At 44.6% G+C, this 24,539-nt stretch overlaps 1 protein-coding gene across 1 annotated transcript in view; it reads right to left on the bottom strand.

Moving 5' to 3' along the window:
• LOC117368880 overlaps nt 1–24,539 on the bottom strand; it is a 499,867-nt gene that overhangs the window by 269,855 nt on the left and 205,473 nt on the right. Inside the window, exons 18-22 of the mRNA XM_033962624.1 lie at nt 22,157–23,368; nt 16,916–16,969; nt 4,508–4,537; nt 3,379–3,408; nt 650–673 (exon numbers count right to left, since the gene is read on the bottom strand). Of these exons, the coding sequence (XP_033818515.1) occupies nt 650–673; nt 3,379–3,408; nt 4,508–4,537; nt 16,916–16,969; nt 22,157–23,368 (1,350 nt within the window). The remainder of the gene's footprint in view (nt 1–649; nt 674–3,378; nt 3,409–4,507; nt 4,538–16,915; nt 16,970–22,156; nt 23,369–24,539) is intronic.

The following is a 24,539-nucleotide window of genomic DNA, read 5'->3' as shown; positions in this document are numbered from 1 at the left end:
TTTCTTCAAATGTTTAGGGGTTGATATTCAGTGTGTGTTTAAGTGGGCAGGATAGGTTTTGCCTGGTTAAAAACCATGATGAGCTGGCCAACTGTTGATATTTAATGACCATTAACTGCACAGTGCTGCTGAAAATCAGTTCTGACTCCAGTTGGTTTGGGATAGGAGTCAGGGTGGAGCCAGACATGGGGACAGAATTTGTCCCCATTCCCGACCTCCACTAGAAACAAATGACCTGGTCAACAACTCCCCACTTGCAGTACAGAAAGCAAGGGGAGGGCTTAAGACCTTTTGTAAAGGATGTAGCTTTTTCAGAAATACTATCTATATATGGAAAGGGGGAAGAAAGAGTGTAAAATATAGAGAACTTCAATAGATGGCTCAAAGCCTGCTGTCGTCAAAAAGGCTATCGGTAGATAGGAGGATTGGGAAATACATGGAAAGACAAGACACTGTATTGTAATGATAGGCTATATCATACTAAAGAAGGAAAAAAAAATCCTTGCTGAAAAATTTTGACTATATAGGGCTTATAATCAAAACTTAAACACATCTAAAAGACAGGTCATCGATAATCAAACTGATTTCCTGTAGGTGTCAAGGAACTTTACCTCTGAATCCCGCTAACCCCCCAATTGTCAAAACTCACCTCCACCTTCAAATAACCATTTTCCTGAAAGAAAAGTAGATATTTTAATGTGTGCAGACACATTTGGCAATTTTATCCTATATAAAAGTGTTTAGAATAACCAGTCCTATTATTATCCCAGGACAAGCAGGAAGCCTGTTCTCACATATGTGTGACATCATCCACGGAGCCCGGATGTGGACAGTCTCACAAGCAGGCTTGCTTGTAGAAACTTAGAAGTTTCGAGTCAGCCGCACCGCACATGCGCAAGTGCCTTCCCACCCAGCGCAGGGCGAGTCTCCTCAGTTCTCAGTTTTCCACTCTCTGCATTTAACTTTGTTACTTCGTGCCTTCTCTCACCGCGGTTTGTGTTTATTTTCTTCTCAAATCGCTGTGTTCTTTTCTTTCTTTACAGTTAAATAAAAACCTTTATATTTTTCCTCCGTACAACTGGCAAGTCAGGCCGCTCAGCTGCAGCCTGCACTCTTCGAGTTTGCTGTGGCTATTTTTCCTACTATATCCCTGCCAACAATGGGCTTCAAGAAGTGTAGCCAGTGCCAGCGTGCTATTTCACTTACGGACCCACACTATTGATGCTTCAAGTGTCTTGGCCCGGATCATCAAACGAAGTGCGAGCACTGTGATACTCTTCAACCTCGAGCCCTTAAATGTCATCGGATTTTAGTGGAGAAGCATTTCGGGATGGACTCTTCTGTCACACCCTCGACTTCGAAAGGGGCCTCGATTCCACCTTCTACTGAGGGTCCTCCTGCTTCCACGACTCTGACCTCGAGCTTCATCAGACCTTCCTCGTTTGGAACGTCTCTCAGCTCGAGTACACCTGCTGTATCTTCCCCTGAATCCTAAGGTCAGATAGCTCAGCAGAAAGTTCCAGCAGTGGTACTCAAGCTTTCTAAGACTTCTAAGTTGAAGCACATTTCCACAGCCACTTTGAAGCCTAAAGCCGTAGCAGGTGGTTCGGTTTCAGATGCGGATCCATCCTTGCAGGCTTCCTTCCAGACCATGTTAGAACAGCAATTTGTTCAGTTCATAAACAAAATGGGACCGAAGCTGTCTTCTCTAATCCAGCCTGGGCAATCTGCAGACTCCCACGAGGTTGATCCTCTCCCTATGCCTCAAGCTGAAACTTCACACTCTATGCAGGGAGCAGAGTCTTTGTGCGTGTCTGGTCTGGCATCTATGCACTCTAAGCAAGGAGTAGATTATTTGCGAGTGTCTCAACAGGAATCCTCATACTCCATACAAGGAGCAGAGCCTTTGGGAGTGCTTCGAGATTCCTCCATCAAGTCTCCTGAGCTTCGATCTATAGCTTCTAGTCCTATCCATTCACTGGTAGCAATGCCTGCTTACATCTCGGGGGCAAAGTCTTCTCGATCTTTGAGACCTGCTTCTAAGCACCACTCTCATCGTCGATCGAGGCCTTCCTTGAAGCATACCTCCAGGCATAGCTCATCTTCCAAAGAGCGCCCTTCTTCATCTAAGCCTCAATCCACACCTTTCAGCTCTTCCACACCACCGACTCCTCGTTCAAGGTCTCCTTTTCAACACCTCGAGGACTCAGCGGCTTTCATTGCCTCCCCCAAGTCTCCTTATTCTTTTGAGGATTATTTCCCCAGTGAGGCTTTATCTTTGACCCAGGAAGCCTCGAGGTCTTCGAGCCCCTCTCGAGGCAAGGCATTGAAAGATCAGTTGTTTTTCTCTTCTTTTCTTCGCCAGATGGCTGATGACCTAGAACTTCAATTGGATGCTGGTTCTAAATACTCTAAGGCAGTGTTCTTCAACCACCAGTCCATGGACCAGTGCCGATCCACAGAAATTTCCTGCCGATCCACAGGGCCAGCATGTGCATCAGGCCCAAAACACTGTTCTTCAACCGCCGGTCCACGGTCCTATCGATGCGGCATTATCTTCGAGCCAGCTCCCTCTTCCTAACTGATTCAGTGCACAAAGCCACGGACAGTGGCTCCTACAGGCATCCTGCGCCTGAACCGGAAGCCATCTCTCTGACGTTGCAACGTCAGAGGGTAGACTTCCAGATGAGGCACGGGACGTGCAAGGTGCAATTAGTACTATTATGGGGGTGGGGTCTGGGGTGGAGATTTGGTGGATGGGCGAGGTCTGGCCCATGACTTAGCCCAGTGTTCTTCAACCGCCGGTCCACGGACCGATGCCGGTCCACAGAATAATTATTTTATGCAGTTAATAACAAAAAATTGGAAAACCTGGGACAGACTGAACTTCAACTTTTGGTGGGAAACCCTGTATCAATTTTATAGATATGCGAGAATGAATTCTGAACTGGGACATCATAAAAAATTTAAAGAGACTTGGGGTCCATTAGCGGAATTTGTAAAAACTGATTGAATACATAAACCTTTGATTCCTAATTGATCTTCACACATATCCAGGGAGGGGGAAATGTACTTTATATTATTACTTGTTTGGATGTAAATGCTGATTATTATATTACTTGATTATATATTCTTTCCACTTTTGTATTTGATTTGAAAATTAATAAAGAATTCCAAAAAAAAAAAAATAATAATAATAATTCAAGATCTCACAATCTTACAATGCTAGGTGGTTTCCAAAATTACTTATATAATGTATGTCAGCAGTACTTAAAATCTAAAATATTGTTGTCTAAGAAGATAAAGCATAACCATACTGAAATGAAAACAATAATGTTTGAAATCTGAAAATCACAACAGTAAAGACTGAATACTAACCTTTACCCTCCTTAGGTGTTGGTAGGGGCACTGAAAATAAAAGGGCTGGTTTACAACAATGGTCTTCAAATTTTTTATCTAAGCACATAGCATAAGAAGCATTTCTTTCCAGATAGATTTTCAAGGGTACCAGGCCGCCAAGTGGTACAAATTAATATCTGAATATTTGGGAAAAATCCCCCACCTAAAACAAGCCTAAAAGACATTTGGAGCATTGAGATAAAGCAGCAGATTTCTGCTACTCAATGGCCACGAATTTGGATGGAGAATGAGATGTACTGCGTCAGCGTCTATGAGACAAACTTGGTTTTTCCTGTTATATAGAATTTTTTAGACCCCTGTTTGTTTACAAAAGTTGGATAGTTCAAAGTCTAATAGATGCTGGTTCTGTCATCTTGAAATAAGGACACCGGATCACTTATTGTTTTATTGTCCCTTGATACTCAACTTTTGGAAGTCTATCTGAGATAAAATTAATAGGATATTGGAAACTTCTATTCCACTGTCATATGACATTGTTTTATTTGGGACTTTTTTTACAACCTAAGATTCCAATTAATGCAACCAAGAACAGACTTATTATTATTATGACAGGGGTAGCTATGCAGTTAATAACAAAAAATTGGAAACCTGGGACAGACTGAACTTCAACTTTTGGAGGGAAACCCTGTGTCAATTTTATAGATATGCGAGAATGAATTCTGAACTGGGACATCATAAAAAATTTAAAGAGACTTGGGGTCCATTAGCGGAATTTGTAAAAACTGATTGAATACATAAACCTTTGATTCCTAATTGATCTTCACACACATCCAGGGAGGGGGAAATGTACTTTATATTATTACTTGTTTGGATGTAAATGCTGATTATTATATTACTTGATTATATATTCTTTGCACTTTTGTATTTGATTTGAAAATTAAAAAAGAATTACAAATAAAAAAAAAATAATTCAAGATCTCACAATCATACAATGCTAGGTGATTTCCAAAATTACTTATATAATGTATGTCAGCAGTACTTAAAATCTAAAATATTGTTGTCTAAGAAGATAAAGCATAACCATACTGAAATGAAAACAATAATGTTTGAAATCTGAAAATCACAACAGTAAAGACTGAATACTAACCTGGACCCTCCTTAGGTGCTGGTAGGGGCACTGAAAATAAAAGGGCTGGTTTACAACAATGGTCTTCAAATTTTTTATCTAAGCACATAACATAAGAAGCATTTCTTTCCAGATAGATTTGCAAGGGTACCAGGCCGCCAAGTGGTACAAATTAATATCTGAATATTTGGGAACCCCCCCCCCCCCCCCACCTAAAACAAGCCTAAAAGACATTTGGAGCAATGAGATAAAGCAGCAGATTGCATCAGGCCCAAAACAGTGTTCTTCAACCATCGGTCCACGGTCCTATCGATGCAGCATTATCTTCGAGCCAGCTCCCTCTTCCTAACTGATTCAGTGCACAAAGCCACGGACAGTGGCTCTTACAGGCATCCTGTGCCTGAACCGGAAGCCATCTCTTTGACGTTGCGACTTAGCCCAGTGTTCTTCAAACGCCAGTCCACGGACCGATGCTGGTCCACAGAATAATTATTTTATTTCTGCCAGTCCATAGGTGTAAAAAGGTTGAAAAACACTGACTTAGACCATGCTTTACATGCTTTCGGTTATACATGCTGTATGACTCATTCTAAGCCGGCCAACTCCCACCCTCAACACTCCTCCTGAAACAGCCCATTTAGTTTTGGTCGTTTAGAAATATGTCCAAAACCTGTTTTTATTTTCGTCGCCTGGACGTATTTTGACAATGTTCGTCTAAGTGTCGACTTAGGTCTGTTTTGGACATTTTTGTGTTTCGATTATGAGCCCCATAGCATAAGAAGCATTTGTTTCTTACAGGCTTGGTGATAAAAATCTTTCGTTCCTGGTCAGCTCTAAAAGAGTCTGATTCTGCAGTAACAGAGAGTGCTGCTAATTGCAGTGCTCAAAGGAGGAGCTTAGGGCACAGATTCTGGTGCTCATACAGGGCACTGCCAGTACAAAACCCAGCCCTGCATATCCTCTCTTTCCCAATTTTCCTTACTAAGTCTATCCTCCTCCTTTCCCTAGATTATATTGCATACTCTTTTATACTACTCGCAGCTCCCATTGCTCATATCACCCCTCTTTGCCTCAATCCCCATTGGCTACTTCCTGAGGACTTTAGAGCCCTGGGTGAGAAGCTGAGAAGGATGGATGCGCAGGTGGTCTTCTCCTCGATCCTCCCAGTGAGGGGCAAGGGTAGAGCCAGGGAGGATCGCATCCAGAGGGCTAACGACTGGCTGCACGGATGGTGCAAGGAGATGAACTTTTGATTCCTGCACCATGGAGAGTCATTACAAGGACTACAGGGACCGGACGGGCTACACCTGACCAGAAGAGGAAAGAACGTCTTTGGGCACCGACTAGCCCGCCTACTTCACAGGGCTTTAAACTAGGTAAGTTGGGGGAGGGTACAGGCACAATTAATCTACCTGGCGAGCCAAGCTGCTAATACTTTGTTGAGACGGGGGTAAGTAATCATTCCATTTCTGGATTTGGGTCTGGAGTGGATACACACATTTCCGAATCTGGGGTAGGTTCACATTGTAATTCTGGGTCGGGGGAGAATGTACACATTTACGAGTCTGGGGCAAGTTCACGCTGTAATTCTGGATCTAGGAAGAGTACACACATAGCAAATTGCACTAAAGGAGTCATAGTAGCTCAAGCAGAAATATCCCCACAGAGACATAGCAAACATATAACATGGAGGGCTATGTACGTCAACGCCCAAAGTTTGGGAAACAAAATCCTGGAATTAGAAACAGAAATGAGGAAGGTCGACCTGAATGTGGTGGCGATATCCGAGACCTGGCTCACGGACTCCCACGGCTGGGACATGGTCATACCGGGTTACAACTTGCTTCGCCGTGACAGGGAGGGCAAAATGGGAGGGGGGGTAGAACTTATGCAGGGAAGAGCCCAGTATTTTGCAGCTTCAGTTGTCTGGAGGCTCTGATGTTGCTTCAGAGGCACAGCAAAGCACTCTGCTTTTAATGCACTAAGGCTATGGAGCTCAGCACCGTAGGCCATAGCTGTGCAATAAGAGGCCAGCCAAAGGGAGACTGTAGGAGCTGTGCCTAGTCCTGAGCACATGGCAGAACAGTGAGCTGAGAGTGTGCTAGCAGGAAGAAGCAGAGAGAGGAGCAGAGAAGGCGGTGCTAGCAGGGGAAGAGTCGAGAGCTAACTCCGCCCACCCCTGACGTCACCAGCCAATCTCCCCCCATAAAAGGGGACGAGCCTATGGCGCGCGGCAAAGGCGAGCGGCAAAGGCGCTCGTCTTAGCGAGAACGCCTTTGCAAAGAGCCTTATGAAAAGCCAAACTACACAAGACAACGATACCTTAGGGCAACAAACGGACCTCTCAAACACACTATCCCTTCACCATAATCGTACAGGCTCTCATACTAGCTCACAGACAGCAACCCTCTCAGACATCTCAAACTCTCAGTCTCTCAGACACCCTTATCTTTCAAGCACTAGATACCCCAATCTTCCAACTCTCAGACACCCTAATCTTTCAAAATCTCACACCTGCTCACAGACAGATTTTTCTAATTTTCCTAATTCTCTACCTTACTAACAGGCAGACCTCAATTACAACTCAGCAATGGCAGGGAGGACAAGAAGTGCGAAGTCTACAATCATGACCAGTATTCCAGTCGCTATGGGGATCCAGGAAGCGACCACGGACTGCGTGCAGAAGGAGGAGGACTCAGGACGGTGGACAGAGGTCTCTGTGCAGACCGAGACCATCCCCCAGCGCTACACTACAGTCTCTACACAGACAGAGGAGGCCGCGCAGCTAGATGGAGATCTCATGCAGGAACTAAGGAGCCTCAGGGAGGAGGTGATACGCCTAAGAAGCATCCGAGAGGACAAGGCCTATATCGACGGAGTCGTCCAGGAGCTGTCCCAAATCACCGAGCAGACCCATGACAAGTCCATCCTTGAGACGCCCAAATCATCAGCTTTGAAACCAACAATTGGGTTACAGGAAATGGCTAGTGGCACTGACTCCTGGCAGCTGGTGACCTCCTCCACGGGCAAACATAGGAGACCACCACCCCTTTTTTCAATCTCTTCTTCTCCTTCTTCTTACAAACAGGGCAGCTATACATCAACCCCTCAACTCACCCTGCGGAACAGATTCCAGATTCTTCAGGAAGGAACTGCCGATGAGGAACAGGAGCAGGAACAGGAGCAGGCCCAACACACAGCTCCATTTCCAGGGACAACTGACTGGATCCCCCCAAAGAAACGCAGAGTAATAGTCATCGGGGATTCCATGCCGAGGGGCACCGAGGGACCAATTTGCAGACCGGATATGCAATTTAGGGAGGTCTGCTGTCTGCCTGGAGCCAGGATACGAGATGTCATCGCCAGTCTGGATAGACTACTCACGCCCCGAGACCACTTTCCTATGCTTCTTGTCCACATAGGAACCAATGACACTGCCAGGAACACGCCGGAGACCAACATCAGAGACTTTGGAGCACTGGATGAGAAGCTGAAGCGGACAGGAGCGCAGGTGGTTTTCTCATCGATCCTCCCAGTTAGAGGATAGGGAAGAGCCAGAGATGAACATATTCTGAGGACGAACGAGTGGCTACAGGGATGGTGCCGGGATATGAACTTCGGATTCCTAAACCACGGGGAAGCGCTACAAGGACTTCAGGGACCAGAAGGACTCCATCTGACCAGTAGGGGTAAGAACGTCTTCGGACACCGACTAGCCCGCCTGCTTCACAGGGCTTTAAACTAAGTAAGTCGGGGGAGGGTACCCATTCACATATTAGTGCAGAAAGGAATTATCCTGGTGAGGTGAGTCGAAACTCCGCTTCCATGTCCAAGGTAAGTACCCACATTGCAAACAGTTCTTTAGGAGTCACACCGACTCGGGTAGGATACGCCTCACAGGGACTTAGCAAACACAAGATATGGAGGGTCATGTATGTCAATGCACACAGTTTAGGTAACAAAATTCTAGAATTGGAGGCTGAAATAAGGAATGCCGACCTAGATGTGGTGGCAATATCTGAAACTTGGTTCACAGACTCACATGGGTGGGATATGGCTATACTGGGCTATAATCTACTTCGTCAGGACAGAGAGGGCAGGTTAGGAGGGGGGGGTTGCTCTATACATTAAAGAGGACATCAAAACCACCAGGACAACAGATGTCAAGTACACCGGGGAGTCCCTCTGGGTAAACCTGGCAAGAGGCAGAGAAAAATGCCTGTATCTAGGTGTGGTATACAGACCCCCAAGACAACTGGAAGACATGGACGCAGAATTAATTGAAGACATAGAGAATATCACTCTACGAGGAGAAGCTGTACTGCTAGGGGACTTCAATATGCCGATGACAACAAACTATGTAATATAGTAAGTGAATGCAGTTTACAGAATTATATGGCGCAGGACCTGCTTACATTGGAAAGTTGGTCCTCAACCTGGCAGCTAGGCTTCAATGCTAAGAAATGTAAGGTCATGCACCTCGGAAGCGGAAATCCATGCACACAGTGCAAACTTTAACTAGGACTTCAGCAGAACGAGATTTAGGGGTAATCATTAGTGAAGACATGAAAACTGCCAATCAAGTAGAGAAGGCTTCATCTAAGGCAAGGCAGATATTGGGTGGTATCAATAGAAGTTTTGTCAGTCGAAAGCCTGAAGTCATAATGCCGTTGTACAGGGCCATGGTGAGACCTCATCTGGAGTACTGTGTGCAATTCTGGAGGCCACATTACAGTAAAGATGTGCGCAGAATTGAATCGGTTCAGCGGACGGCCAGCAGGATGATCTTGGGGCTCTCGTATGAAGAGAGACTGAACAAATTGCAGCTCTACATTCTTGAGGAACGTAGGGAGAGGGGAGACATGATCGAAACATTTAAGTACCTCACGGAACGTGTCGAAGTGGAAGATGATATTTTCTTTCTCAAGGGACCCTCGGCCACAAGAGGGCACCCGCTCAAACTCAGGGACGGAAAATTTAATGGCGACACCAGAAAGTATTTCTTCACAGAGAGTGGTTGATCATTGGAACAAGCTTCCAGTGCAGGTGATCGCGGCAGACAGCGTGCCAGACTTTAAGAATAAATGGGATACCCATGTGGGATCCCTACGAGGGTCAAGATAAGGAAATTGTGTCATTGGGGCATAGACAGGGGATGGATAAGCAGAGTGGGCAGACTTGATGGGCTGTAGCCCCTTTCTGCCGTCATCTTCTATGTTTCTATGTTATACACCAAAGATGACATTAAAGTCACCAGAATCGCAGAGGTCAGGTACTCAGGGGAATCCCTTTGGGTGAATTTGGCCAGGGGGAAGGACAAATGCCTGTATCTTGGTGTAGTATACAGACCCCCAAGACAACTGGAAGACCTAGATATGGAATTAATCGGAGATATAAAGAAAATCACCTTGCGTGGGGACACAGTATTGTTAGGTGACTTCAATATGCCTGATGTGGACTGGACCACACTTTCCTCTGCGACCAGCAGCAGCAGAAGGCTATTAGACTCTATTCAGGGAGCAAGACTCAGGCATCTGGTATTGGAGCCAACAAGGGATCGGGCAATACTGGACCTGATACTTACCAATGGAGAAAGTGTGACAGAGGTCTCGATGGGCGACACGTTGGCCTCCAGAGACAACAACATGGTATGGTTCAATCTAAGGAAAGATTTTGACAAATCTAACACATTAACCAAGGTCCTCAGCTTCAAGGACACCAACTTCGAGGGCATGGGGGATTTCATCCATCAGGCGCTGCTAAACCGAGCAGAAACAGATAATGTAGAAGTAATGTAGTCAACTCTGAAAGCTACCATACAAGAAGCAACCAACCGCTATATAAAATCGGTAAGTAAACGGCGAAGAAATAATAAGCCACAGTGGTTTTCTGCAGAGATCTCAGACCTCATAAAAGAAAAGAAAAGAGTGTTCATCTCTTAGAAACACTCAGGGAAGCAGGAATCTAGAGAAAACTATCTGACCAAGTCAAGAGCCATCAAAACAGCGGTCAGAGAGGCCAAATTCCGAATGGAGGAGAATCTAGCGAAGAACATCAAGAAGGGCGATAAATCCTTCTTCAGATATATTAGTGACAGAAACAGAAACATAGGCGGGATAGTACGCCTTAGGAAACCAGACGGGAACTATGTAGAATCAGACTCCAAAAAAGCTAAACTTTTAAATGAATACTTCTGCTCAGTCTTCACCCCTGAGGCGCCGGGATCAGGCCCTCAGCTGCAGGCCCTCAGGCCCTCAGCTGCTCGGTGGACCCGTTTCGTAATTTCGAGTTTACGCCCAGCACTGTCCATTGTGAGCTGTCTAATCTCAAGGTTAACAAAGCAATGGGGCCAGACAACCTACACCCCAGGGTACTCAGGAAGCTTAGTGACGTCTTGGCGGAACCGCTATCCGCGCTCTTCAATCTCTCCCTTAGTACAGGTAGAGTTCCGTTGAAATGAAAAATGGCTAACATCATTCCACTCCACAAAAAAGGATGCAGGACGGAGACTGAAAACTACAGACCGGTGAGTCTCACATCAACAGTGAGCAAGCTAATGGAGACTCTAATCAAACGCCAATTGGATACGATCCTGAACAAGGAGAATCTACGAGATACCCATCAATACGGATTTACCAAGGGGAGGTCCTGCCAATCCAACCTAATCAGCTTCTTTGACTGGGTGACGGGGAAGCTGGATGTTGGGGAGTCCCTGGACATCGTATACTTGGACTTCAGCAAAGCATTCGATAGCGTACTACACCGCAGGTTGTTGAGCAAGATGAGCTCTATAGGATTGGGAGACACATTGTCAGCATGGGTTGGGGACTGGCTTGGAGGTAGGCTTCAGAGGGTGGTGGTGAATGGCACCCCCTCCGAAACGATGGAAGTGATCAGTGGAGTGCCACAGGGCTCGGTCTTGGGTCCGATCCTTTTCAACATCTTTCATAAGGGACTTGGCTGAGGGGCTTCGAGGTAAAATAACGCTATTCGCCGATGACGCCAAACTATGCAATGTAGTAGGCAAGAGCACAACAAAAAAAACCAGTGCCTGTCGATAACTCAATGCCTGACAGTATGGCGCACGACCTACTCCTACTGGAGCGCTGGTCCATGTCCTGGCAAGTAAGTTTCAATACCGAAAAATGTAAAGTCATGCACCTTGGCAGCCAAAATCCATGCAAGACTTACACCCTTAATGGTGAGATCCTAGCGAGGACTGTAGCAAAACGTGACTTAGGGGTGATCATCAGTGAGGACATGAAGAATGCCAAGCAAGAGGAGAAAGCTTCATCTAAGGCAAGACAAATCATAGGTTGTATACGTAGGAGTTTCGTCAGCCGTAAGCCCGAAGTCATTATGCCTTTGTATAGATCCATGGTGAGACCCCATCTGGAATACTGTATACAATTCTGGAGGCCGCATTACCGCAAAGATATGCTGAGACTTGAGTCGGTTCAGCGAATGGCCACCTGGATGGTTTCGGGACTCAAGGATCTCCCGTATGAGGAACAGATGAATAAATTGCAGCTGTACTCACTTGAGGAACGCAGAGAAAGGGGTGACATGATCGAGACGTTCAAATATCTCACGGGCTGTATTGAGATGGAAGAGGATATCTTCTTTTTCAAGGGCCCTACGGCAACAAGAGGGCATCCGTGGAAAATCAGGGACGGGAAACTACACGGTGACACCAGGAAATACTTCTTCACCGAAAGGGGGGGTTGATCGCTGGAATAATCTTCCGCTACAGGTAATTGAGGCCAGCAGCGTGCCTGATTTTAAGACAAAATGGGATCGTCACGTGGGATCTCTTCACAGGGAAAGGTAGGGGAGGATTATTGCGGTGGGCAGACTTGATGGGCCGTGGCACTTATCTGCCGTCTGTTTCTATGTTTCTATTATACTCTGTTACATCAAATTCTGTTACCTCTAATTTCTAAGAGGCTTTTGGTCACTTTCAGCTAAGTGATTCCCATGTGGAAGCATTAAAAAAATTTATTGTGATGATGTACAATTAGGTACAGTAGGTTTGCACAAATGTTAGAACAGTGACGTATTATGGGTACCAAAAGGCTTATTTTTCCTAAGAGAGAAACTAAGTTCCATGTTAGTGCACATTGTTTCTATATGTTGTACTTTTTCTCTTCCCCCTCTAACTGAGTAGCCAGAGTAGGTAAGAGTCAGGGCTGGGGTGACTTCAATGTTCTTAAAAGGACCCAGTCTGACCAGGCCTGTTTCATGGAACAAATTTCCTGTAAGACTGAGCCAAAATAATTAAGGGGATGGAACTCCTCTCATATGAGGATAGGCTCCTCCATAAAAGGTTAGGGCCCTTTAGCTTGTAAAAGAGAAGTTTGAAGGGGGATATGATGGAGGTCTACAATATTATGACTGGTGCAGAAGTTACATGGAAACACCTCTACAACAAATAGAAGGAAATATTTTTTCAGTCAATGAATAGTTAAGCTCTGGAACTCATTGCCAGAGGATGTTGTAACAGCAGTTAGTGTAGCAGGGTTTAAAAAAAATGTTAGAAAAGTTCCTGGAGGAAAAATCCATAGTCTGTTATTGAAACAGACATGGGGGAAAGCACTGCTTGCCCTGGGATAAGTAGCATAGAATGCAGGTACTATTTGGCCAGGTACTTGTGACTCAGACTGGCCTCTATTGTAAACAGGATAACTATCCTTATGTTCTTATAAGGTGTTCAGCAGCTTCTTTTCCTTATTTCCACCACAGCAGGCACTTTGCCAACACAGCATTAATCACACCCAAATACAGGGTATTGAGCTTCTGCATTTGCTCAAGGCTGTCAGATCCTATCCTTTCTGTAACAGGTTCTCAAGGCTCCACATCAGGTAAAAAGAGTTTTGAGTTGACAAAATGACTTACACACCAGAGGTAAGGAAGAGAAGAGAAGGGAACCACTGAGTACTTTTGGGAGAGAATGAGGGGATGCTAAACATAGATACATTGATTACAGCAACTGTGCCCTCCCCCCCCCAAAAAAAAAAAATATATATATATATATATATATATATACTGTACTAAGCAGATGCTTGGCTACCTATTGGATGGGCATACCTTGTTTATTTACTTTTAGTTCCCTTTAAGAAATTTCCCCAATGTAAAAGGACATTTCTGGTTGTACATGCAGTTTCTTGCATGGCTGCTGCAACCTCTTAATGCTATTTTGTGATACTACCACGAGAGATCACAATAGCATTTTGAGATTAGAGCCAGTATGGGCAGAAAGAGACTGTGCATTTCTTCTGTCCACACTAACTCCGGTCTCAAAATGGCTACAGTAACTTCTAGCAGCAGTCTTGCAAGATCATTTATAGAAGTCGTGGCAGCCATTTTGACAATGGAGCAGACATAGGCAGGAGAGGCTGGGGATCACTCCTGACCCAACTATATCACTAGTGTACCAATAGTTTCGAAGTAGGCCTAGGGTGTTTGTAGTTGGGTGGGTCGGTGGTCCAGGAGACAGCTACCTCTTTTTTTTGGGGGGGAGGGGGAGGGAGTGGGGACTACCTCTCTTCAGAGTGAAAGGGAGTCAAAGCTGCTCCTGTTCAAAGAAAGGAGCAAAGGAAGACAGCACAAGTCAGAAAAAAAAGGCATTTTGGGCCAAAACTGAAAAAGGCTTAATATGGGTTTCATGCCAATTTTGGTGCCAAACCAATACCAAAAATTTGCTTGGCATCTGGCATACAATGAATAAGCAATCACAGCTTAAAGGTTGCTGACTTTCCTAGCCAAAGTGAAGGAGACTAGAAATATTACTTTCTAGGTAAAGTGCTTGAATGAAGCTAGACCTTCATGAGCTCATCAAGGACAAAATTAAGGACCCAGGACAGATGAATGTCTGAAAGTCCTCTTATAAAATAAGATTGTAAAGATTGTGTGGAAAGTCAGTTTTGATTGACTATTTCAGAGTAGGTGGTAATTTCAGGTAAGTGGAGTCATACAGCATGAATTTGATTGTGAAAGAAAGTGAAAGTAGGAAAGGACTTGTGGCAGGGTGTAATTGACAGAGTTGTGCCTGTTGAATAGTGTTCAGCTTGAAAAACACCCATTTGATTTGGTAGGACTTTTGGGTGGAGATCTATGAGCTAACTTCTTAAGAGTTTTGAAAACAGTCCATGAGCTGCTGCTTCAATCTCCAAGCCATTGAAGACTCAAGAGACTAGAATGGAACAGATGTCGTGTTGCTGAGTTGTTTCAAGTACATAAGAACATATGAATAGCCTTACTAGGTCAGACCAAAGGTCCATCAAGCCCATTCTCACAGTGGCCAATCCAGGTCACTAGTACCTAGCCAAACCAAAGAGTAGCAACATTCCATGCTACTGATCCAGGGCAAGCAGTGGCTTCCCCCATGTCTTTCTCAATAACAGACTATGGACTTTTGCTCCAGGAAATTGTCCAAACTCTTTCTCTTCTCTGTTTACTTCTCTTCTTTTTATTAACATTTATTGTGGTGTTGAGAAGAAACATAGAGAGCTGCAAGTGTCCTAGAGTATGAAAAATGATAGACTGAGGGGAGGATGGGCCTTTAACAAGCATGGTGAATAAAGGTAATCTGGTCGATATTGTGTATTTGGATTTTTATAAGGCATTTGACAAAAGTACCTCATGAAACACTTCTGAGAAATTTAGAAAGTCATGGGATGGTAGGTAATGTCCTATTATGGATTAAGAGCTGGTTGAACAAAAGCAGAGTACATTTAAATTGTCAGCATTTTCAGTGGAGAAGGGTTAATAGTGGTATTCCCTAGGGGGTCTGTCCAGGGACCGCTGTTTTTAATGTACTGTATTTATCACTAATCTAGAGATGGGAATAACTAGTGAGATAATTAAATTTGCTGATGACACAAAATTGTTTAAAGTTGTTAAATCGCAAGAAGATTGTGAAAAATTGCAAGAGGACCTTGTGAAACTGGGAGACTGGGCATCACAATGGTAGATGGCATTTAATGTGAGCAAGTGCAAAGTGATGCATGTGGGAAAGAGGAACCTGAACTATAGCTACGTGATGCAGCGTTTAAAGTTAGGAATCACTGCCCAGGAAAAGAATCTAGGTGTCAATGTTGAGGATATGTTGAAACCCTCAGATCAGTGTGCATCTGTGGCTAAGAAAGCAGACAGAATGTTAGGAATCATCAGAAAAGGACTAGAGTACAAACATGAAAATGTTATAATGCCTTTCTATCACTCTATGGTATGACTTCACCTCGAATACTGTGTGCAATTTCAGTAGCCGTATCTCAAAAAAGATAGCAGAATTAGAAAATGTACTTTGGTAAGTCAACACAGTCTGCCAGCCATATGTTTCCAAATGGATTTTCAGGGTCATCAGACCGCTAAATGGTATAAATTAATATGTAAATATCTTTCGAAAACACCAAGAGCAAGCTTAAGAGATATTTGGAGCATAGAAACACAGCAGAATATTTCTGCTATTCAATGGTCACGGATGAGTTGTACAGCTTCAATATCTATGAGACAAACCTTGTTTCTGTTATATAGAAGATTTTGGACTCCAGTTCGATTGCAAAAATTGGATAGTACAAAATTTATGTGCTTATAAAATCAATAAAGATTTTAAAAAAAGAAAAAGAAAAGGTACAGAGAAGGGTGAGGAAAATAACACAAGGGATGAGGCAACTTCTCTATGAGGAAAAATACTAGGACATGGTGGCATGCAATGAAGCTGCTAAGTAGAAGATTTAAAACAAACCAGAGAAAATATTTCTTCACTCAGTGGGTACTTAAACTCTGGAACTGGTTAAAGCAGTTGGCTTAGCCTAGTTTTAAAAAGGTTTGGATAATTTCCTAAAACAAACATCCCTAAGGCATCCACTTCTTTTTTCTTAGGATAAGCAGCATAAACTCTGTTTTATTCCTTGGATTTTGCTAGATCCTTGTGACCTGATTCGGTCACTGTTGGAAAAGGATACTGGGCTTGATGGACTTTCAGTCTGTCCCAGTATGGCAACTCTTATGTTCTAACCATGCCAAGAAAAGGCAAAGGCTTCTTCTCAGCTAGAGGAGAGCTCTGTTATATAGGATTTGCTTGCATCACCACTGCTTGTCTGCAGATAAAGACAATTTGTTTTCATTTGTGGATGACATAAAAATCCATAAGAAAGTGTGCAGTCCAGAACAGGTGAAGCTGAAGAAACAGGATGAATGGTTATGTTTTTGGAAAATGTGTTAGTTTAAATCAAGCATTAGTAATCATCTCTGATAATCCAAAGGTCACCAGTCAGTGTCATAACTATAAGGATGTTGAGCAGAGGATAACCAACACTGCACTGGTAACTCATCTGTTTAGCGCTTGATTCTAATGGTCGTATATGCTGTCTTGCCAGCTTTAGATGCTGTCTTAGAGACAGAAATATTACGTTACAAAATACTCACACTGTCCTTTGTCATTTGTTATCATGGGAGCCATCCTTATATGATTCTCAGTAACTGAAAAGAGACAACACATCTTAGGGTCAGTTGTCATCAATTGCTAGTTCTTGAATTAGATGATCATGTTAGAAAGCTACATTTGGTGGGATTTTCAACTAAATTTACCAAAGATACCACAGTTTGAGTTGAAAGATACAACTGATTTGAATAGATTAAGGATCCTAAGGGGATGATTCTACAAGAGTGTGCCAATATATACTGAAGGTGCCTATTCTATAAAAGAAAGTGAGGGCCTACTTTCCTTCATAGAATACCAGCATTAACAGGTTAGATACATGCCTGTAGTTTAGGCAAAAGCATCTATGCCAGCCATTGACGTGGTGTAAGTGCTTATGCCTAAATGCCAAAGATTTGCATGGAATTTATAGTATTTGTAAGTTACATATGTAAGTGTGAGGCCTCCTTTGCTCTGCCAAGACTCCACCTATGTGTACTTCCACCCCAAAATACCCATTACTTAAGATATGTACGTATTTACAGACCAGCATTTAGTTTTTCAGCACTTTTACATGCCTGTGTATGTCCATACATGTGTAAACGTTAATGTTCTAAACTGTTATGCACCTTATAGACACATAAAAGTTTCTGTCTACTTTATAGAAATCCATAAACTACACACTCACATTTATGCAAATGTTACACATATAATTATTTAGCCCAAAACATCCACATTGTGCCCAAAACGTTTTGTAAAATGTTTGATTATAACTGTAAAATGTCCAAGTGCTAATCCCACCTAAAACACGCCTTTAAACATGCCCCTTTAAGATTTAGATGCACTGGAGACAAAATGACTAGAAAGACATCTAGAAAGTCAGTTTTGAAAATGACCACTTGGTCATTTTAGCTAGTAAGTCGTCCATGTGCTGGTTTATGCTGTCTTTTGGATGTCTATCTTTTTTAAACAATGAGCCCCTTATTGTGTATTTACAAGGCGGAGGGACATACATGGGGCAGAGCATGGGTGGAACACAGACAGGGCTCTCATTTACACATGTCAAACCAGGTTACTTACCTATAGTAGCTGTTCTCCGTGGACAACAGAAATTGAATCCTCATGCATAAATGATATTACCAACAGAGAAAATGGTACCCCAGCAACCTTTCTAGAATACCAGCATAACAGGTTGCGGGGTGGTAGAGGTAGGATTAATGTTAGGAAATTCTTTTTCACAGAGAGGGTGGTTGATGCCTGGAATGCCCTCCCGAGGGAGGTGGTGGAAATGAAAGCAGTGATGAAATTCAAAAAAGCGTGGGATGAGCACAAAGAATCTCTAATTAGAAAATGAAGGATATAAATTGAAGAACTAAGGCCGATACTGGGCAGACTTGCATGGTCTGTGTCCCATTTGGTTTAGGATGGACTAGAGAGGGCTTTAACGTGATCTCCAGTAGTTTGGAACGTGAGGACTGTGCTAGTTGGACTTTTACTGTGTGTATCCCATGCACGACAAGATGGTTTGAATAGGCAGGAGTGAGCTTCGACGGCAACTCCAATGATTGGAACTAAAGGGCGGTATCAGACAGGCTTTATGGACTATGGCCAGAAATATCAAAGATAAAAGACAATGTAATTTAATCATGAATGTATAATGCATGTAACTATTGGGTAGACTGGATAGACCGTTCAGGTTCTTATCTGCTGCCATTTACTATGTTAGAAATATTTGGGCTGTCACCTGCTGCAATTGTGTGAGTCTTCTGCAGTCACTTGTATTATTAGCTAGACTGAAGAGGTGGGAAGATTGTGAAGATTCAAGTTCTGTTGTCCTCAGAGAGCCTCCTGCTCCTCTTAATCTCTGATCTTTTTGAGCAACTATAAAATCTCAGGAGGGTTTGTTTTCCTGTCATTGAGCCTCAGGTGCAAGATCATTCTGTCAGCATGAGAAGCACCTCTTACTAGTTGTTCTATCATGGCTGAGCTTTTTCTTGAGGGTGGTAGACCCTCTTTTCTAACTACTCTCCTTCTAGATTTCAGGGATAATCTGAAAGTTTTTTTACCCTGCGTCTACCGTATTTTCACGCAAATAACACGTACCCGTATAAAACGCGCACACGTGTATAGCGCGCAGAAATCACGATGATAAGCACAAAAACTTTGGTATAACGCGCTCACGATTATACCGCGCATGCTGCCCGACTCTCCGTTCACCCCCCTGACTTCCGTGCACTGCCCCGCCTCTCCGTGCGCTGTCCCGACTCTCCGTTCACCCCCCCTGACTTCCGTGCACTGCCCCGACTTTCCGTGCGCTGTCCCGACTCTCCGTTCACCCCCCCCTGACTTCCGTGCACTGCCCCGACTTTCCGTGCGCTGTCCCGACTCTCCGTTCACCCCCCCTGACTTCCGTGCACTGTCCCCCCTTGAAGGTCTGTCCCCATCCTGAAAGCCTGATGCCCCCCCCCCGACGTCCGATACATCCCTCCCCCCGAAGGACCGCCGATTCCCCAACAATATCGGGCCAGGAGGGAGCCCAAATCCTCCTGGCCACGGCGACCCCCTAACCCCACCCCGCACTACATTACGGGCAGGAGGGATCCCAGGCCCTCCTGCCCTCGACGCAAACCCCCCTCCCCCCAACGACCGCCCCCCCAGCCGACCCGCGACCACCCTGGCGACCCCCACGACCCCCCCACCCCCCTTCCCCGTACCTTTGGTAGTTGGGCCAGAAGGGAGCCCAAACCCTCCTGGCCACGGCGACCCCCTAACCCCACCCCGCACTACATTACGGGCAGGAGGGATCCCAGGCCCTCCTGCCCTCGACGCAAACCCCCCTCCCCCCCAACGACCGCCCCCCCCCAAGAACCTCCGACCGCCCCCCCAGCCGACCCGCGACCCCCCTGGCGACCCCCACGACCCCCCCACCCCCCTTCCCCGTACCTTTGGTAGTTGGCCGGACAGACGGGAGCCAAACCCGCCTGTCCGGCAGGCAGCCAACGAAGGAATGAGGCCGGATTGGCCCATCTATCCTAAAGCTCCGCCTACTGGTGGGGCCTAAGGCGCGTGGGCCAATCAGAATAGGCCCTGGAGCCTTAGGTCCCACCTGGGGGCGCGGCCTGAGGCACATGGTCGGGTTGGGCCCATGTGCCTCAGGCCGCGCCCCCAGGTGGGACCTAAGGCTCCAGGGCCTATTCTGATTGGCCCACGCGCCTTAGGCCCCACCAGTAGGCGGAGCTTTAGGATGGATGGGCCAATCCGGCCTCATTCCTTCGTTGGCTGCCTGCCGGACAGGCGGGTTTGGCTCCCGTCTGTCCGGCCAACTACCAAAGGTACGGGGAAGGGGGGTGGGGGGGTCGTGGGGGTCGCCAGGGGGATCGCGGGTCGGCTGGGGGGCGGTCGGAGGTTCTTGGGGGGGGACGGTCGTTGGGGGGGAGGGGGGGTTTGCGTCGAGGGCAGGAGGGCCTGGGATCCCTCCTGCCCGTAATGTAGTGCGGGGTGGGGTTAGGGGGTCGCCATGGCCAGGAGGGTTTGGGCTCCCTTCTGGCCCGATATTGTCGGGAAGTCGGCGGTCCTTCGGGGTGGGGGTGCGAGTGGTCCTGCCGGGGGGGGGGATGTATCGGACGTCGGGGAGTCGGCCGGGCAAGAGGGCTTGGGCTCCCTCTTGCTCCGATCGTGGATGCGGGTGCGGGTGGGAGCGCGTGCGAGCGGTCGTTCGGGGTGGGGGTGCGAGTGGTCCTGCCGGGGGGGGGGGGGATGTATCGGACGTCGGGGAGTCGGCCGGGCAAGAGGGCTTGGGCTCCCTCTTGCTCCGATCGTGGATGCGGGTGCGGGTGGGAGCGCGTGCGAGTGGTCGTTCGGGGTGGGGGTGCGAGTGGTCCTGCTGGGAGGGTGAATCGGGCGTCGGGCGGGGTGGGAACTATGTTTTAAAACTTTTGTATACCGCGCTCACGCATATAACGCGCGAGGGGTATGCGCGGTAGGTAAAAACGTGTATAACGCGCGCGTTATATGCGTGAAAATACGGTAAATAAAAAATGCAGGTCAGGCCCACTTTCTGCAGTGCCAAATGTGCTTTCTAATGCTTCTAGACCCTCCTCAGCTGAGGCTTGGGGGTTTTCAGCTTTTACAGCCCCAAAATCCCTTAGGCTGTCTCCTATTCATCTTTTTTTTCCATGCAGGGCACTCCAAATCCTGCAGCATCTGGGTAGCTTGCTCCATCCAATAACAAATCACTTTACAAATTAACAAATAAAAATAAAACAAAAATTGGACAATAAGATAATACCATTTTATTGGACTAATACATTTTAAAATTAGCTTTCAGAGATCAAACCCTCTTTCCTTAGGTCAGTAAAGTATACTGCTGTTAGAGTATTCTGTCCTGACCTGAGTTAGGAGAATTTGGTCTCTGTATTAAAATTAATCCAATAAAAGGATCACCATTTCTATTTCTAAACACTTATCAACACAGTTGCAATACTATTTTATTCTGAAGCAAAAAAAATTTAAGTTTTGATTATGAGCTCCATAGTGAATAACTTTAAAAGCTATTTCTGTGCATAAAAAAAAAAAGTTTTATGGGATGAACTGGGTTGTTATAAAATTGCCCAGCATTTATGTCTGTAAAAGAATGCACATAAAGCCATTTCCTGTATACTTTTGCCTGTGTCACACACAGACATTTCCAGAAGCAGATTTGAGGGGTGGTTTAGATTTACAGGCATACATTTGAATTTTGAAACCTATGAGCATAAAATAGCAAGTGCAAATGTGTGTATGGGTAGACAATTTTAGAAAGCTGGTATAAATCCTAACACTTTACACAAATGCTAGAAAAGCCCTCTACCCACCCTTGAACCTCCCTTAGCCATGCTCCCTTTTTAAGAATTTGCCTACACATCTTTATCGAATACCAACTAGGAAGATGAACATGTAAATTCAACTTCTTGCCAATTAGCACCAATAATTATTAGTGCCCAACTATCAATGCTAATTGGTTTATTATTCAATTAAACCACATCCACAAATTGGACATGTACTCACATTTGTAGGCACAATTTTAAGTTTGATGTATAGAATTTGGGAATATTACTGTTCTAAAAGAGGCACAACATATGCACCTATGTGCCTTCACAGCCTAGGGACCCTTTAGGGACAAATTTCAGTCTTTGGAAATAGCTGGGTAATGCTACATCCTTCTCAACATAACATTTTCATTTGTTCAGCAGTGTCATGGGTCTACTTACAGCCAGTACACATCACAGGAGGCGCAAAGCTGATTTTATCTGAGAAACCAAAACTCAGGAGTCCAAATGGAAGCGTGGGATGTTGTACAGTAAGAAAACTGGACCTGGTGCCATATTTAATTTCTCCAAAAACATAGTCTGATCCTGCAATGATTTTCCATTGGATTTTGCTTATCAATTGTCCATCAATCAGGAATTTAGAGGTAGCTGAAACCTTGGCTATTATCATTACATAATTGGTAGCTAATAATTGATGTCCAAAGATCATGTAAGATGTACAGTAGGTTGCAACATCAGGAATATCCATTAAGAAAGAATCAAATGTCTTTCCATCCCAAGTCCCTCCAGAACTGTAATATGCTACCTCAATTGCAGTATTGGCCCTGAGAAAGATGGCTTCTGGACCTGTAAATTCAATTCGCATAGCCTGACCAGGTTTCAAATCCTTAGTTCCTCTGCCTGGTCCAATTGAATAATCCAGCTCAGTGTTTTTGCTAGCAATTACTAGCACTACACCGTTTGACTGAAAGGAGAAAGGTGGGATGCAGAAAACGAAACCCCAATTGAAGACTGGTTTGAGCTGTTGATATATATGGTTACATCGAGGGCCCTTGCCAAAACAGCTGTGTCCGCTCAGTACAGCCACAGGCTTCTGAGACACGATTCTAGTACCAGTCAAGTCTTGGGAACTTTGTATCTGGACTACTTCATAAGGCTGTAGATTAATACTCAGTTTGCTCCCAGCAGGGAAAATTTTGTGCTGAAAAGTCACAGGGCCTTGAAGGTATATGTTAATTGTGTTAAGAGAGCCATACGTTGCAACTGTAAATTCTTTCATATTCCCTCCTGGTTCACCACTTGGAGTGACTATATAGTATTCATTGCCTAAATTTTGCACTGGATACATTGCAGCACTAGCAAGAGAGTCTTCTTTATAGTTTATTGACACCAAAATAATTGGATTATTAGCGTTTATTATGATAGATTTTGAGAAGATGCCTGTTTCAGTAAGCTCTACAGGTATGGTTATAGGAACTGATATTGTTTCCATGGGCCCTACAGTGCCATCTCTCTTAAAATTAGTGTTTCTGACAAAGATGGTGAACTGTGTGCCAGGATGGTAGCCAGTGATCAACAGTGTGCAATTGCCTTGAATTTTCTGATTGTAATTAGACATGAAAGCTGCGATGAATTCCGTTCCCATAAGTCCATCTGTAAAAATATAACAGACGTATTCAGAATTTAAAAAAAAGAGTGAGTACTTACATGTAATGCATACATTCAAATAATCTATTCCTTTCTCTCCCAACTTAGAATGAAAGTGTATTTATGTAAAATGTTGCTAAAGAAAAAAATAAAATGATATAAATGGCCAGTAGAGGCTCCCAGCATTTTATACTACTTTTTAGGGCTAGCCAGGCATATGCAAGAACACTTAACTGGATAATGCTGCCATAAAAGCCCAGTTAATAGCTGAAACTAGCTATTTGGTGGGTTTTCCTGGGGTGGAGTCAGCAATTTGCCGTTTAAGTGCAATTTTTAGCAATTCACTGGCTAACATAACACATAAATAGGACCATATACAACACAGTCCTACTTTATAGGATATACATTAGTCAGTTAAGTGCTGTATATCACTTTTAACTGGCCTAGTTTTATTTGGCTATGTATGCCTCCTGAATATTCAAAATGGCCTTGAACTGGTATTGAATATCTGGGCATAAAGGTAGCAGTGGCAAAAATAAAAAAAATGTTGATCTCTAAAAAAATGTTGATCGAAAAGTGGGTGTTGATGCTCCTGAACAAATTGTTGGTGTGGTCCCACTAGCTGTACTGTGTCAAGTTTTGGAGGCCATATCTCTACCAAGATGTAAAAAGACTTGAGGTGGTTCAGAGCATGGTGTCAAAAAATTGTACAGGGTTTGTGCCTTAAGACATATAAGAAGAGATTGGAAGACTTGAATATGTGTACACTGGAAAAAAGGAGAGAGAGAGAGAGAAATGATATGATTCAAGTACTTAAATGTCTGTAAGATATTAACATTGAAACAAACCTCTTCTAGAGACATATGGGTGGTAAAATTAGAGGACATAAATTTAGAATGCTTAGGAGTAATGTCAGGGGCAGTCAACTGGTCTAACTGAGTGACAGGCAGCAGAGAGATTGCTCTGGTTATTTTCTTCAGATACTTACCGCTAGATTTAAGGGTTTTCTGGGTCTACATTTCAGCTGCCTATCTTGCCATGAAACTTTAGTCCGCTTAACGCCACTTTCGGCATTGGACATGCCTACTTTGACATTCTGGGGCCTAAAGCAGCTAGCAGATACCTTTTTATGCATTGATAGACGCTTAAACACTGCTGTATTTTGCCATTTGTGAGG

The sequence above is a fragment of the Geotrypetes seraphini genome, chromosome 11 (assembly GCF_902459505.1).
Source record: "Geotrypetes seraphini chromosome 11, aGeoSer1.1, whole genome shotgun sequence".
Lineage (NCBI taxonomy): Eukaryota > Metazoa > Chordata > Amphibia > Gymnophiona > Dermophiidae > Geotrypetes > Geotrypetes seraphini.
Note: the sequence above shows the minus strand (reverse complement) of the source record. Positions and strands in the feature narration are given on the sequence as shown.